The sequence below is a fragment of the Molossus molossus genome, unplaced genomic scaffold (genome assembly GCF_014108415.1).
Source record: "Molossus molossus isolate mMolMol1 unplaced genomic scaffold, mMolMol1.p scaffold_m16_p_20, whole genome shotgun sequence".
Lineage (NCBI taxonomy): Eukaryota > Metazoa > Chordata > Mammalia > Chiroptera > Molossidae > Molossus > Molossus molossus.
Genome location: NW_023425356.1, coordinates 24,723,752 through 24,739,795, shown reverse-complemented (window position 1 = coordinate 24,739,795; position 16,044 = coordinate 24,723,752). Strand labels below are relative to the sequence as shown.

General features: G+C 41.5%; 2 protein-coding genes across 5 annotated transcripts in view; one reads left to right on the top strand and one right to left on the bottom strand.

Moving 5' to 3' along the window:
- Positions 1-16,044, top strand: part of GON4L (gon-4 like) — an 87,751-nt gene that overhangs the window by 41,899 nt on the left and 29,808 nt on the right. For all 4 annotated transcript variants that reach the window (XR_004960998.1, XM_036273769.1, XM_036273768.1 and 1 more), the window contains exons 12-14: positions 1,979-2,080; positions 8,002-8,042; positions 9,331-9,434. Coding sequence is in view for 3 of the 4 variants with exons in the window: in XM_036273769.1 (XP_036129662.1) it covers positions 1,979-2,080; positions 8,002-8,042; positions 9,331-9,434 (247 nt within the window). In the remaining variant the exon portion in view is untranslated. The remainder of the gene's footprint in view (positions 1-1,978; positions 2,081-8,001; positions 8,043-9,330; positions 9,435-16,044) is intronic.
- Positions 5,633-5,893, bottom strand: LOC118638025 (pancreatic progenitor cell differentiation and proliferation factor-like). Its single transcript, XM_036273774.1, has one exon. It carries the CDS (start codon positions 5,891-5,893, stop codon positions 5,633-5,635), a length of 261 nt encoding a protein of 86 aa, XP_036129667.1.

Below are 16,044 nucleotides of genomic sequence, written 5' to 3'. Positions count from 1 at the left end.
TACGTGCCCTTAGCTGGGACTCTCTGGTCCACAGGCCGATGTTCTTTTTTTTTATCCTCACCCGAGGACGTTTTTTCACTTTCTTGTTAAGATAGAGTGGGAGGGAGAAAAAAGGAAGAGAGAGAGAGAGAGAGAAACATCTATGTGAAAGGGACACATTGAGTGGCTGCCACCCGCACGACCAGCCAGGGCCGGGGACAAACTGCAACTGAGGTACGTACCCTCATTGGGAACCGAACCCGGGTCTCTCTGGACCGCAGGCCGAAACTCTAATCACTGAGCCAAACTGGCCAGGGCCACAGGCCGATGTTCTAACTGCTGAGTCAAACCGGCCAGGGCTATTTTTAGTTATTTTTGAGTCCTATTGTAAGGATATGATTTTATTTAATTAATTAATTTATTTATTTATTTATTTATTTTTTATCCTCACCCGAGGACATTTTTCCATTTTTTGTTCAGATAGAGCGGGAGGGAGAGAGAGGAAGAGAGAGAGAGAGAGAAACATCGATGTGAAGGGACACATCGAGTGGCTGCCACCCTCACAACCAACCAGGGCCGGGGACAAACTGCAACCGAGGTACGTGCCCTTAGCGGGAACCAAACCCGGGTCTCTCTGGACCACAGGCCGACACTCTAATTGCTGAGCCAAACTGGCCAGGACCACAGGCCGATGTTCTAACTGCTGAGCCAAACCGGCCAGGGCTATTTTTAGTTATTTTTGAGTCCTATTGTAAGGATATGATTTTATTTTATTTTATTTATTTTTTTAATCCTTACCCGAGGACATTTTTGCATTTATGTTCAGATAGAGTGGGGAGGGAGAGATGGAGGAAGAGAAACATCGATGTGAGAGAGACACATCGAATGGCTGCCACCCACATGACCCCAACCAGGGCCGGGGACAAACTGCAACTGAGGTATGTGCCCTTAGTAGGAACCGAACCCAGGACTCTCTGGTTTGCAGATTGATGCTCTCACTGCTGAGCCAAACTGGCCAGGGCAGGATATGATTTTAAACACTTAATGATTATTATGTATTAATATTATTATTATTATTTTTTTTATGTTATTTTTTTTTTATCCTCACTCGAGGATATTTTCCATTTTTTTGTACAGATAGAGTGGGAGGGAGAGAGAGAGAGAAACATCGACGTGAAGGGACACTTCGAGTGGCTGCCACCTGCACGACCAACCAGGGCCGGGGACAAACTGCAACCAGAGTACGTGCCCTTAGCGGGAACCGAACCCGGGTCTCTCAGGACCGCAGGCCGACGCTCTAACCACTGAGCCAAACCGGCCAGGGCTATTATGTATTATTATATTGTGTTGTTGTTTGTCATGTAGGTATTAAACATTTATAGAATGTTGCATGTTTCATTTTGTATTGTAGTTATTCTCTAATTTGGGTCATTTCTTTTTTCACTATCAATGCCTTTGTATAAATTTACAAAAGCATTATTTTCATAAGATGCAGTACTCAAAGTGGGATTCCTGAGATAAATTAATTATATGTTCGGTTTTCTGACTTTGCTGCATTTTGAGATGTTTAAGTCTTACTTAGAGGAAGGAAGGGATTTTGCTTACTGGAGAGAATAGGTGAGATGAGTCAGCTGTGGGAAGTGATCTGTGCAAGGGCACAGAGGGAAATAGATTATCTTAAAACTTAAGAATAGCCCGGCCAGTGTGGTTCAGTGGATTGAGCATCATCCCATGAATTGACAGGTACCGATTTGATACCCAGTCAGGGCACATGCCTGGGTTGCGGGCTCATTCCCAGTAGGGGGCGTGCAGGAGGCAGCTGAACGATGTTTCTCTGTCACATTGATGTTTCTATCTCTTTCTCTCTCTAAAAAATCAATAATTAAAAAAAGAATAAATGTACTTTATTGGAACGGATTCTTATAATGCTGAATATCTTAAATTGTCACTAGAGATGAGTTTAGAGTTGGGGATAAGTGTCTGAACTTTTTTTTTCTAGATGAGGCGGATGATGATGATGATCCAGAGTATAATTTCCTTGAAGACCGTGATGAACCAGACACAGAGGATTTCCGCACTGACCGGGCTGTGAGAATTACTAGTGAGTCTTTGTTTACTATGAGTCCTGCTCTTGACTGTGCCCCATCTACATTTGTTTTCTTTGTGTGTGTGTGTGTGTGTGTGTGTGTGTGTATTTATATATTTATTATATATATATGTGTGTGTGTATATATATATATATTTTTTTTATCCTCACCTGAAGACATTTTTCCATTTTTTATTCAGATAGAGTGGGAGGGAGAAAGAGAGAGAGAGAAACATCGACGTGAAAGGAACACATCGAGCGGCTGCCACCCGCACGACCAACCAGGGCCGGGGACAAACTGCAACCGAGGTACGCGCCCTTAGCGGGAACCGAACGCAGGTTTCTCTGGACCGCAGGCCGACGCTCTAACTGCTGAGCCAAACTGGCCAGGGCTACTTTATATATTTTTGAGGGTAAAGTTTGCAGTCCATTCAAGCTAAGACATTTAAGCTATCCCATTTCTATGAATCTTTAAATTCAGGTATATATTTAGGAAGCCTATTAGTTGTTCATGTACACATTCCACAGTCATGTATTGAGTCCGGTATTTGGCTGGGATTGTACTTAGGATACCTTAATGAATAAGACATGGCCTGTGTCTTATAGGATGACAGCTTCGTAGGGGATACAAACAGAAAATGTTATAATACAAAGTGATAGGTGCTATAATAGGTTGTGTATAAAGTATAGTAGTGGCCTTAAAGAGGGTATAATCTAGTGAATGGTATGAAGTTAGGGTGAGATGAGATGTGTTATCATAGTTTTGAAAGAGGAATAGGAAATTTTGGGTAAATGGGGCCAGAGAGGGATATTACAAACATAAGAGCATCTACAAACAGCAGAATTGTGAAACAACAATAAATGGGTTTGGAAAATAGTAAATAGTTTGGTATAGTTGTGTGAGTGCGTGGTGGTAGAAAAGGTAGGCAGTGTTCAGACCTGGAATTTGAGAACCTTGAATTTGAGTTTTGATCTATTAAAAAGGAGAACTCACAGAGTTTTAAGCAGGAAATCAATAGGAACTTACTTGGGTTTTGGAACTATTTTGATTAAATATCAATTTAACATAAAGAGAGCAAGATTGGAGGCATGGAAAATAATTAAATCACTTGACTTAGGTAGAGTCATTTGTTTAAAAAATTACTTCATTGGCTAGTTTGCCAGTGATGGAAAACATATTTCGGAAACTATTGATTTTTATTGAGTGCATACATTAAGTTGTTGGCTTTTGATTAGGTTATGAAGAAAGCTTAATAATCATCCTAAAGTATTTTTTATATTCCTAAATAATGCAATTTTTTTTTGTGCAAAGAGAATTATGTAAACACGATCCTTTAGAACTTATGTTCTATTTTGTTGCTTTATTTCATCTTTCATTTTGTTTTTAAGATTAGAATACTGTGTCCTTAATGAAAATCTTCCATTTATTTTGGTATGTTATGCTAGTTAAGGTTAGAAAGCATTGAAAGCCCAGTATCAGAAATCAAAGAGAAAGTATAGAATTAAAAGACGAGGATTTAGGCTTTGAGAAAACTGTAAAGGATGATCTAGGAAAGTATAAAATAAAACAAAACAAGGAAGTCTAGTGTCAGAACCAAAGGGCAAAGTCTTTCAAGAATGAGTGACTAATGCAGTGTCATATGATGGTAATGAAATGTTTTCTGCTTGAAGCAGAAAAGTAGGAGCTCTCGTTTCAGTTCAGCTCCCATCCTGGAATAGGCTTGCCTTCCCTTTCTGTTACTCTCTTCAGTTTACATACAAGACGTGGCAATGGGGCAAAAGTAGGGTTACAATTGTTGATATAGAAAATAATATAATAATAATAATACAAGAATAAACTTCTGTGTTTCACATACTTGCGACTATAAACCTAAATTTTCCTCACTCTGTACAATTTTTCAGGGAGTTTTTCCTCAATTAGGATTGATCTTCTTGCTGTGTACTTCATACCACTTTCTATGTCCTTTTTTTTTTTTTTTTTATCCTCACCCGAGGACATTTTTTCCATTTTTTGTTAAGATAGAGCGGGAGGGAGAGAGAGGAAGAGAGAGAGAGAGAAACATCGATGTGAAGGGACACATCGAGTGGCTGCCACCCACACGACCAACCAGGCCGGGGACAAACTGCAACCGAGGTACGTGCCCTTAGCGGGAACCGAACCCGGGTCTCTCTGTACCGCAGGCTGACGCTCCAACTGCTGAGCCAAACCGGCCAGGGCTCTATGTCCTTTTTAATACTCATAGCTCTTGTAATTGCTTAATTAGTTCCTAGACTGTGAACTTCTTGTGGATTTTGTGTTGTTTATTAGCATAGAGCTGTTTTGTGTGGACTTGGCAATATTTTCCAATCAAATAGTGAACTTTTTTAGGATGTCTGAATGAAGCACTATCATTTCTAGTCAAAGAAGTCTGTGATCATAAGTAAAAACGGGTAGCATTTTAGTTTTGTTCTTACCCCTTGTCCTTTTATGTCTGATGTTATCATATTTAATTATCTCTTTAAGAGGATTTATGTTTACATGGATGACAAAACTTTTAAAATACAAAAGTATAGAATCAGAGTTTGGAAAGTTACATGTGGCCATATGTTTTTCTCCCACTTGTTTACAATTCCTCTGATGTGGCCTTTAAGTCTCTATGTAGATATCTTCAATTGCAGGGAGCTTATTGATTCTGCAGAAGTGTGTCCTCCTCAGTTAACATTTTCCTTATTGAACCTAAATCTACCTTTTTATTCTTGTTTGTCCTTTGTTGCTAAAAAGTATAATTTACTCCCAAATGTACATAGCAAAAGATGTTTTTCTCCCTAAGTTTTTTCTTTCCTAAGTCAGCCATACCAAGATTCTTCAGTTATCTGAATGCCTTGGTTTCTAGACCTCTTACTACCAAAGTTACCCTTCTCTGGATTTTAGCCTTTATTAAAAAAAGTTTTTCCCGCCATGGCTTGTTTTGCTCAGTCGTTAGAGCATTGCCCTGCAGAACAAAGGGTCGCAGGTTCTATTTCTGGTCAAGGGCACATACCTGGGTTGCAGGTTCGATCCCCGACCCTGAGGGGTCATGCAGAGGCAACCAATTGATGTGTCTTTTCCACATTGATGTTTCTCTCTCTCTCTCTCTTTCTCTCTCTCTTTCTGTTCCCTCCTCCTTCCCTTCCACTCTATCTAAAAATCAATGGAAAAAAATCCTTTGGTGAGGATTAATTTTTAAAAAATGTTTCCCTCATTACATTTTATTATGGAGCTTTTCAAACATATAGAAAAGTTGCAAGAATCGTACAGTAGACACCCATATATCCACCACCTAGCTTCTATAATTAACCTGTCTCAACTTTCTTTTTGGTGTTTTGCAGTTTTGATGTAAAAAAACCCAACTGCTTTTCCTTGCTGCAGCCTGCCTAGTTTATGGGGTGGGGTGGGGAGTGGGTAAAGGGGTAGAGGAGAGGGGCTCAAAAGAACTTAGCACCTTGTGGCTGGTGGTGGCCACTCAAGATAGGGGCCCTGATACTGACTTTGCCGGGCTGGCCACCATGCTGTTTCTTTGTGGCTTCCCCGAGCTAGGTCACAGGTGATCATGCTGCTGGATGGCTGGGGAGATTCCAAGTGCTCTGGGGACTCCAAAATTTTATCCATGAACAGGAGAGTAGACTTCTCCAAAAGGAAATGTACCCACCAATGACCGAATTGGCCTTGGGGAGAACAAGGTCGTGGAGGAAGCCTTCACTGGGGTACTCGGAACATGCACAAAAGCTGTTACTGGAAGTGGACCACAGGAAGCACCAGTAGTAGTCTTGGGTGGCCACGTGTGAGCTGCTGGAGGGGATGGCTGCCATGCTCTTGCTTGTGTGCTGGTGGAAACCTCAGTGGCTACCCCTCATGACACTAGCCTGCAATCACAGGTGTGGCAACCAGGGTGCTAGGTCATGGAGCCCATTTATAGAGGAGAATGCAGGAGGCTACTACTCAACTGAGACATGTGGGGGTCTGATTTTTGGCTATTTTGAATAGAGGTGCTTTGAACTTTTTTGTTCAAGGCTTTGTAGACAAATGTTTTATTTTTCTTGGGTCAGCTATTTAGGAGAGGAATCATTGATCATAGGGTAGGTGTATGCTTCATTTTATAAGAAATTGTCAGATCTCTTAACAAAGTGGCTTTTTGTTTTCTATTCTTCTTAGTGTTCCAGTTGTTCCATTTCCTTCCCAACCTTTGGATTTTGGCTTTTTAATGTCCTCTTCAAAGGGCCTTTACAGAAATGATCACAGTCCTCTAGACATGGCCTGAGACTCTGCTCTGGTCCAGTGATATGCTTGCCTTTCTGGATATGAACAGTATTTTGGAGCAGTTCTGTCATATTGAACTTTAGTTCAACCAAAACATTTAGATTTTTTTCAGATTAATTGGGTTCAAGCAATGTTACTTTTCTATGCACTTAAGAAATTGATTTTTTAGTCCGGCCGGTGTGGCTCAGTGGTTGAGCGTCAACCCATGCATCAAGAGGTCACTGGTTCGATTCCTGGTCAGGTCACATGCCCAGGTTGTAGGCCCGATCCCCAAAGGGGGGCATGCAGGAGGTGGCCAATCGATGTTCTCTCTCATCAATGTTTCTATCTCTATCTCCCTCTCACTTTCTCTCTCTCTAAAAATCCATAAAGGAAAAACATTAAAAAAAAAAGAAAGGAATTGATTCTTAAAAATCCTTAACGTAGCCCTGGCCAGTTTGGCTCAGCAGTTGGAGTGTAGCTTAGGGACCAGGGTCACAAGATTGATTCCCAGTTAAGGGCATGTACCTCGATTGTAGGTTCAATCCCAGGCCCTGGTCTGGGTTGTGTGGGAGACAACCAGTCAATGTGTCTCTCTCACATCGATGTCTCTCTCCTCCTCCTCCTCCTCCTCCTCCTCTTCCTCCTCCTCTCCCTCCCCCTCCCCCTCCCACTCTGTCTAAAAAATAAAATAAAATCCTAAAAGTAAAACTTTAAATTTATCTCCATTAATATCTATCCAGTTAATTTGAGAAGACAGAATTTTGAGTCTGTCATCAAATGGTCTGGCAATCCCTTCCAGCTTTATATCATTTACGTATTTCATAAGTTTGTTTTCTGGGTCTTCTAGGTCATTGATAGAGTTGCTGAATAGTTCCAGTGCAAAGCCAAGGTCCTATGACACTCTAACTACTAGAGACTTCTTTCTTTTTTTAAAATATTTTTTTTCTTTATTGAGTTTAAAGAGAGAGGGAGAGAGAGATAGAAGCATCAATGGGAGAAAACATTGACTGGCTTCCTCCTGCATGCACCCACGAGGGATTTGGCCCACAACCAGTGCATGTACCCTGGCTAGGAATCGAACTGATGACCTCTTGGTACATGGGTTGACACTCAACCACTGAGCCAAACTGGCCAGGCAAGACTTCTTTCTTGACTTCACTCAGTAGGATAAGTCAACAAAATGAATTTATCTTATTGTAAAATCATCTAGCTCAGATGTTATGTATGTCTTCACAAGAGTACGATTATTTAACTCAGTCATGTAGCCTGGCCCATGTGGCTCAGTGGTTGAGCGTCAACCCATGCACCAAAAGGTCACCAGTGAACTGATTCCCAGTTAGGACACATGCCTAGGTTGTGGGCCTGATCCCCAGTGGGGGTCATGTAGGAGGTAGCCATTCGATGTTCTCTCTTATTGATGTTTCTATCTCTCTTTCCCTCTCCCTCTTTCTCTAAAATTAATAAAGAAAAAATATTTAATTTGGTCATGTATTTCAAGTATCTAGAACAGGAATCAAGGCATAGTTAGTGTTCAGTAAATATTTTTGAATGAATGAATGTTAGATATAAATGAGGAATTTGTCAAATGTATTGCTAAAAACAACACACATTGTCTTCTTGGAATTCCCTCTTATGAAACTAACTGTGGAAACAACATACTGTTTGGCTTTTTTTGCAGAAAAGGAAGTGAATGGACTGATGGAAGAGCTGTTTGAAACTGTGAGTAATGATCCTTGAGTAAGAATTCTGGATGGTAAAAGTGGATTCTTCAGCAAGCTCTGTCTTTTGGTCCCAGGGCCCATGCCTCCAGAATGGTGTTCATACCTAGGCAAATTCCCCTTTAGTCCACCCTAGAGAAAATATAATGGCAGGAGAATTTGGTAACTAATAAACTTTGATTATATGTAGATAATTCTTAGTAAATTTTTCTTGCAAACTTTGGATGGCTTTCCAGCTATCATTAGGTGCATCCTTAAAGATTGCAAACTGTCCTGCTGGTGTGGCTGAGTGGTTGAGCGTCGACCCATGCACCAAGAGATTGCCAGTAACAGGTTGTGGGTCCGATACCCCAGTTGAGGACATGCAGGAGGCGGCCAGTTGATGTTCTCTCTCATCGATGTTTCTATCTCTTTCTCCTTCTCACTTCCTCTCTAAAATTAATAAAGGAAAAACATTAAAAAAAAAACTGCAAACTTGTTTAGATTTTTTTTTTAAATCCTCACCCAAGGACATTTTTGCATTTATCTTCAGATAGAGTGGGAGGGAGAGAGAGAAAGAAACATCGATGTGAGAGAGACATATCAACTGGTTGCCACCCACACGACCCCAACAGGGGCTAGGGACAAACTGCAAACTGCAACTAACGTGCCCTTAGTAGGAACCAGACCTGGGACTCTCTGGTCCATGAGCTGATGCTCTAACTGCTGAGCCAAATTGGCCAGGGCAGATTATTTTCATTTTTTAATGATTTTTTTCCTTTTTTATTTTAGAGAGAGAGGAAGGGAGAGGGAGAGAGAGATAGAAACACTGATGAGAGAGAACATCAGTTGGCTGTCTCCTGCATGCCCCCCACTGGAGATCAGGCCCACAACCTGGGCATGTGCCCTGACCAGGAATCGAACCAGTGACCTCTTGGTGCGTGGGTCAACGCTCAATCACTGGGCCACACTGGCCAGGCTTGTTTCAAATTATTCTAACCACAGATGGTTACCTTTGTCATAAATTTGTCTCTTGAAAGATATTTATGATTATTGTGAGTTATCCATACTCTGTTCTTAGCCTTACTAGTTGACCAGTTGAGAGATTTTTCTTTTTGGCGTAATAGTCTAGTCATTCCGTGTGTGGGACTGTGGAAGCACTGAAGTAGGAAAAAGATTCTGGTGCAAGCTCTTTCTGGACGCCAGCATTATTAAAGTTCTGTAAACTGTAGTCTTTACTTTCCCTTCTCACTGCTACAGTGACTTCACATGCCCATTTCCCAGGAAACCCTTCTTTTCCTTTTCCTCAGTTCCAAGATGAGATGGGATTCCCCAACATGGAAGATGATGGCCCAGAGGAGGAAGAACGTGTGGCGGAACCTCGACCTAACTTTAACACTCCTCAAGCCCTACGGTAGGCCTGTCAAAGACCTTAAAACTTAGAATGGAGAAAAAGTATATTCTAAAAAGGTTTTCAGAAATTTCAGTTAATTTCCCATACCTAGGGTAGTGTTAGTTTTCAAGTGAATAAGTCTCCTTATGATGAGCCAGTGTAGCTCTAGACCAAGCTGTATCTGTTTGGGAAAAACAGCAGCTGGCATCCATAGCAGCTTCTCCAGGTGAGTGGTGCTGGAAAGGTATATAGGACTCGATGTAGCCAGCCATAAAAACTATCCCAGCCCGGCTGGTGTGGCTCAGTGGTTGAGCACTGACCCATGCACCAAGAGGTCACCGGTTCAGTTCCTGATCAGGGCACATGCCCAGGCTGTGGGCCCAGTCCCCAGTGGGGGGCATGCAGGAAGCAGCCAATTGAGTTTCTCTCTCATTGATGTTTCTGTCTCTCCCTCTCCCTTCCTCTCTATCTAAAATCAATAAAGGGAAAAAAAAAAAAACTATCCCAAATTGTCATATCCAGCATGTCCCTTTTTGTTCTCTTAATTTTTCATTAACATCTGGTAAATGTTAATGAAAGTTTGTTAATCACCTAAGCATTAATTGAGCAAACCATGAAGCACCTGCAGTAATGCCCTAGAGTTTGAATTATACATATACTACCTTCTTCACATAAAGTTGGCACTTCTGTTGCCCCACCCAGAAAGCTGAGACTTTAATTTTTTTCCCCTATTTTTGTGATGGGTTTGCATAGTCTATTTATACTTTATTGTTATCCATTCTGAGTAAAACAGAGGTCAAGGTGTGGTTTATACCATGGGTGGAACAAAGCAAAGTGATCACAGCCTTTAATTAGTCCTGTGTTTTAACTGAACTGCATTACCTAACTAGAGAGCTTGGGATCCATCTGAAAGCTAGACTGTCTGGAAACTTGCATTTTAGTGAAAAAGACTATGTATACTAAGCAATGTTTAAAGCTAGCAATATTAGTTATACTCCATTACAATAAATACCACAATGTAATTATAACAAATATTTCAGGATTTCCCTTTTTAGCTTTATTGAGGTATTATTGACAAAGTTGTAAGATATTAAAAGTGTACAATGTGATAGTTTGATACAGATATAGATTGTGAAAGGATTTCCCCTCTTTATTTCATTAACACTTCTATCACCTAACATAATTACTTTTTTTTTTAAGTCCTCACCCGAACACTTTTTTTTTAATCCTCACCCAAGCACATTTTTCCATATTTTGTTCAGATAGAATGGGAGGGAGAGAGAGAGAGAGAGAGAAACATCGACATGAAAGGGACACATCGAGTGGTTGCTACCGAATGACCCAACCAGGGCCAGGGGCAAACTGCAACCGAGGTATGTGCCCTTAGCAGGAACCGAACCCGGGACTCTCTGGTCCACGGGCCGACGCTCTAACTGCTGAGTCAAACCAGTCAGGGCTACTTTTTTTTTTTAAAAGAACATTTTCAAGATTTCTAAGAGTATATTTAACCCACTTACTTCAGGTCATAGTTCATAGGACAAAATTCTGGTCTTGCAGAATGGAACCATTCCTCCTGGGAACTTATTAAAATGGGATTTGATCTGTAAACCTATTTCAGTTTCACTAATCAACTCTGTAAACAAATATTTTAAATTTAGAGATTATATAGCTAATTTAAAATCCATGTCCAAATTCTGTTACTTTCTGGTATTCAATTGGTCTGCTTGGGCTGCTGCTGCTTTTCTTTTAGTTGGAAATACAAGCCTACTTTACTCTTGATTCAATAAAATATCATGGTGAAGGTGAGTTATCTGTGCTCGCCTTACCAACTATCCAAGAAATTTTTATTAGAATCAGGTGCAACCTATTTTTGCATTACCTACTTTTTTCATGCATCTGCCCTTCCATTAATCTGCTAGTGGTGCACATAATCAAGAGTTTTCAGTTCTCAGTGAAGGTTGTACAGTGGATAGTCACATATCCTTAAGTTTTTACCTGGTGCCCGCCCACACACAGAAAATACTGCAAAAGGGAACATAATAGTCTTTATTCTCAGAGGCTATTGAAAGAGTTATTCTCATTTAACTATTGCTACAGTGTATAGAGGATTTCTTGATATAGGATAACCTGTTAGTCATACCTACTTGAAAAGGTCTTAAACTGATTGCATGGGGTATCAGCTTGTTCTTAATCACTTAACTGTCTTCTGCCTCTATCTCAGAACTAGCATGGTAGGTATTTGGATTCTTGCTTCAGCCCTGGACACAGGACTTAGGAGGTAGGGATGGGAGAGGAGGGATAGAAAATTTGGAGGAGGAATTGAGAGGGCTAAAAGAAGGTATTTTAGTAGTAATACGGTAGTTCTTTTTTTTTTTAATCCTCACCCGAGGACATTTTTCCATTTTTTGTTCAGATAGAGTGGGCGGAAGAGAGAGAGAGAAACATCGACGTGAAAGGGACACATTGAGTGGCTGCCACCCACACAGCCAACCAGGGCAGGTGACGAACCACCAACAAGGTACATGCCCTTGACCGGAATTGAACCTGTAGTGCATTGGTCCGCAGGCCAATACTCTTACTGCTGAGCCAAACCAGCCAGGGCTGTACTTTTTAAAAAATATATGTTCTTATTGATTTTTTCAGAGAGAGAGGAAAGGAGAGAGAGATAGAAACATCGATGTGAGAAACACTAGTTGGCTGCCTCTTGCACATCCCCTACTGGGAATTAAGCCCGAAACCCAGACATGTGCCCTGACTAGGAATCGAACTGGGACCTATCAGTACATGGATCAATGATCAGTCCACTGAGCCACACCGGCTGGGCCAATTTATACTTCTTAATCCCTTCACCTTTTTAACTCAGTCTCTCTATTCCTCTCCCATCTGGCAACCATCAATTTGTTCTCTGTATCTATGAGTCTGTTTCTAGTTTGTTTGTTTGTTTATTTTATTTTGTTCTTTAGATTCAACATAGAAGTGAAATCATATGATATTCATCTTTCTCTGTCTGGCTTATTTTACTTAGCATAATACCCTCTAGGGTCATCATGTTGTTGAAATGGTAAGATACTCTTTTTTTTTCATCCTCACCTGAAGACATTTTTTCATTTTTTGTTCAGACAGAGTGGGAGAGAGAGAAAGAGAGAGACATTGATGTGAAAGGGACACATTGAGTGGCTGCCACCCGCATGACCAACCAGGGCCGGGGACAAACTGCAACCGAGGTACGTGCCCTTAGCGGTAACCAAACCTGGGTCTCTCTGGACCGCAGGCCAATGCTCTAACCGCTGAGCCAAACCAGCCAGGGCATGATAGTCTTTTTTTAAAAAATATTTTTTCTTTACTGATTTTAGAGAAAGGAAGGGGGAGGGAGAGAGAGATAGAAACATTGATGAGAGAAAACATCGATTGGCTACCTCCTGCATGCCCCACACTGAGGATTGGGCCCACAACCTGGGCATGTGCCCTGACTGGGAATCAAGTGGGTGACCTCTTGGTGCATAGGTCAATGCTCAATCACTGAGCCACACCAGCCAGGCTGGACATTTTTTTTTTTTTTTTTTGTCCTCATTCGAGGACATTGTTTGTTCAGATAGAGTGGGAGGGGGAGAGAGAGAGAGAAACATTGATGTGAAAGGGACACATCGAGTGGCTGCCACCCACACGGCCCAACCAGGGCCAGGGACAAACTGCAATCGAGGTACGTGCCCTTAGCGGGAACCGAACCTGGGTCTCTCTAGACCGCAGGCCGACACTCTAACCGCTGAGCCAAACCGGCCAGGGCCAGGCTGGACATTTTAACAGTGTTAATTATTCCTATCTATGAGCACGGTATATGCTTTCATTTATTTGTGTTTTTTTCATTTTCTTTCTTCAAGTCTTAGAATTTTCTGCATACAGCTGTTTTACCTTCTTGGTTAAATGTACTTCTAGGTGGTGTTTTTTTTTTTTTAAGTAGCTGTAAATTGGCCCTGGCCGGTTTGGCTCAGCGGTTGGAGCATCGGCCTGCGGTACAGAGAGACCCGGGTTCGGTTCCCGCTAAGGGCACGTACCTCGGTTGCAGTTTGTCCCCGGCCCTGGTTGGTCGTGCGGGTGGCAGCCACTCGATGTGTCCCTTCACATCGATGTTTCTCTCTCTCTCTCTCTTCCTCTCTCTCCCTCCCGCTCTATCTGAACAACAACAACAAAAAAAAGTAGCTGTAAATTGGATTTTCTTAATATCTTTTTGTGATTATTCATTATTGGTATAGAAAAATGCAACTGGGTCTTGCTGGTGTGGCTCAGTGGATGAGCATCAACCCATGTACCAAGAGGTTGCCGGTTTGATTCCTAGTCAGGGCACATGCCCAGGTTGTGGGCCCACTTCCCAGTGGGAGGTATGCAGGAGGCTGCCAATTGATGTCCTGTCTCATCGATGTTACTATCTCTCCTTGTTTCTGTCTTTCTCTCCCTCTCCCCTACTCTCTCTCTAAAAATCAATAAAGAAAAAAAAAATTTTTTTTTTAATGCAACTGATTTCTGAATATTAATTTTGTATCCTACTACTTTACTAATTTAGTTATCAATTCTAATAGTTTTTGGTAGAATCCTTAGGGTTCTGTCTATGGTATTATGTCATTTTTAAATAATAGTTTTACTTATTTCTTTTCAGTTTGGTTACTTTTTTTTTGTCTGATTGCTGTTGCTAGGATTTTTAATACTATGTTGAATAAAAGTGGTAAAGTGGACATCCTTGTCTTGTTCCTGATGTTAAGGAAAACACTTAAAAAGTTTTTTAAAATATGTTTTTGTTGATTTCTTTTAGAGAGAGAGAGAAACATCGATTGGCTTTCTCCTATGTGTCCACCTCTAGGGATCAAGCCCATAACCCGGGCATATGCCCTGATCGGGAATTAAACTGGGACTTTTCAGTCCAGGGGATAATGCTTAATCCATTGAGCCACACTGGCTGGGCTTAGGGAAGACACTTGAAGCTTTTTGCCATTGAGAATGATGTTAGCTTTGAATTTGTCATATACTCCTTTATTACGTTGAGGTATATTTCCTCTTTTCATGTTGCTGAGAATTTTTGTTGAATGCTTTTTCTGAATTTTGTTGAATGCTTTTTCTATATTTATTGATGTGATCATATGTTTTTTTATCCTTTGTTTTGATATATCACATTGATTGTGGATGTTGAACCAACCTTTCCTCCCCAAAATAAATCCTTCATCGTGGCATATGATCTTTTTAATGTAGTGCTGACTTTGTTTAGCTAATATTTTCTTGAGGATTTTTGCATCTATGTTCATTAGGGTTATTAGCCTATAATTTTCTTTTTTTGTCATTCATTCATTCATTCATTCATTCATTCATTACCCAAGGATGTGCCTCCACCTATTATCAGACAGAGTAGGAGGGAGGGAGGGAGACAGAGAGAAACATTGACGTGACAGAGTCACATTGACTGGTTACCTCCTGCACGACCCGACCAGGGCTGGGGATGCATTGTAACTGTGGTATGTGTCCGTGACTGGAACTGAACCCGAGACCCCATGTCCACAGCTGATGCTCCAACCACTGAGCCAAACTGGCCAGGGCTAATTTTCTTTTTTCGGTAAAGTCCTTTTCTGGTTTTGGAGTCAGGGTAATGCTGGCCTTGTACAATGAGCTTAGGAGTTTTCCCTCCTCTTGAATTTTTGTAATAATTTTGGAAGGATAGAAGTTAATTTTTCTTTTGATGTTTGGTAAAATTTACCTATGAAGCCATACAGTCCTGGACTTTTGTTTGTTAGGAGTTTGTTTTTTTTTTTTTAATCTTCACCGAAGGACATTTTTCCATATTTTGTTCAGATAGAGTGGGAGGGAGAGAGAGGAAGAGAGAGAGAGAGAGAGAGAGAGAGAGAGAGAGAGAGAGAGAAACATCGACGTGAAAGGGACACATCGAGTGGCTGCCACCCGTACGGCCAACCAGGGCAAGGGACAAACTGCAACTGAGGTATGTGCTCTTAGCAGGAACCGAATCCGGGTCTCTCTGGACCGCAGGCCGACGCTCTAACCACTGAACCAAACTGGCCAGGGCTGTTTTTTTTGTTGTTTTTTTTCCTCACCCGAGGACACTTTTCCATTTTTCGTATGGATAGAGTGGGAGGGAGAGAGAGGAAGAGAGAGAGAGAAACATCGATGTGAAGGGACACATCGAGTGGCTGCCACCCGCACGACCAACCAGGGCCGGGGACAAACTGCAACCGAAGTACGTGCCCTTAGCGGGAACCGAACCCGGGTCTCTCCGGACCGCAGGCCGACGCTTTAACCGCTCAGCCAAACTGGCCAGGGCTGTTTTGTTTTTTTTTTAAATATGTTTTTATTGATTTTTTCAGAGGGAGGAAGGGAGAGAAACATTAATGTGAGAGAGAAACATTGATCAGCTGCCCCTTACATGCCCCCTATTGGGGATCGAGCATGCAACCCAGGCGTGTGCCCTGACCAGGAATCAAATCGGGACCTCTCAGTCCATGGGATGACACTCAATTCACTGAGCCACACTGGCCAGGGTTTTGTTCTATTACTGATTTTATTTATTTTTTAAATCCTTACCCAGGAATACTTTCCCGTTTATTCAAATAGAGTGGGAGGGAGGGAGAGAGAGAGA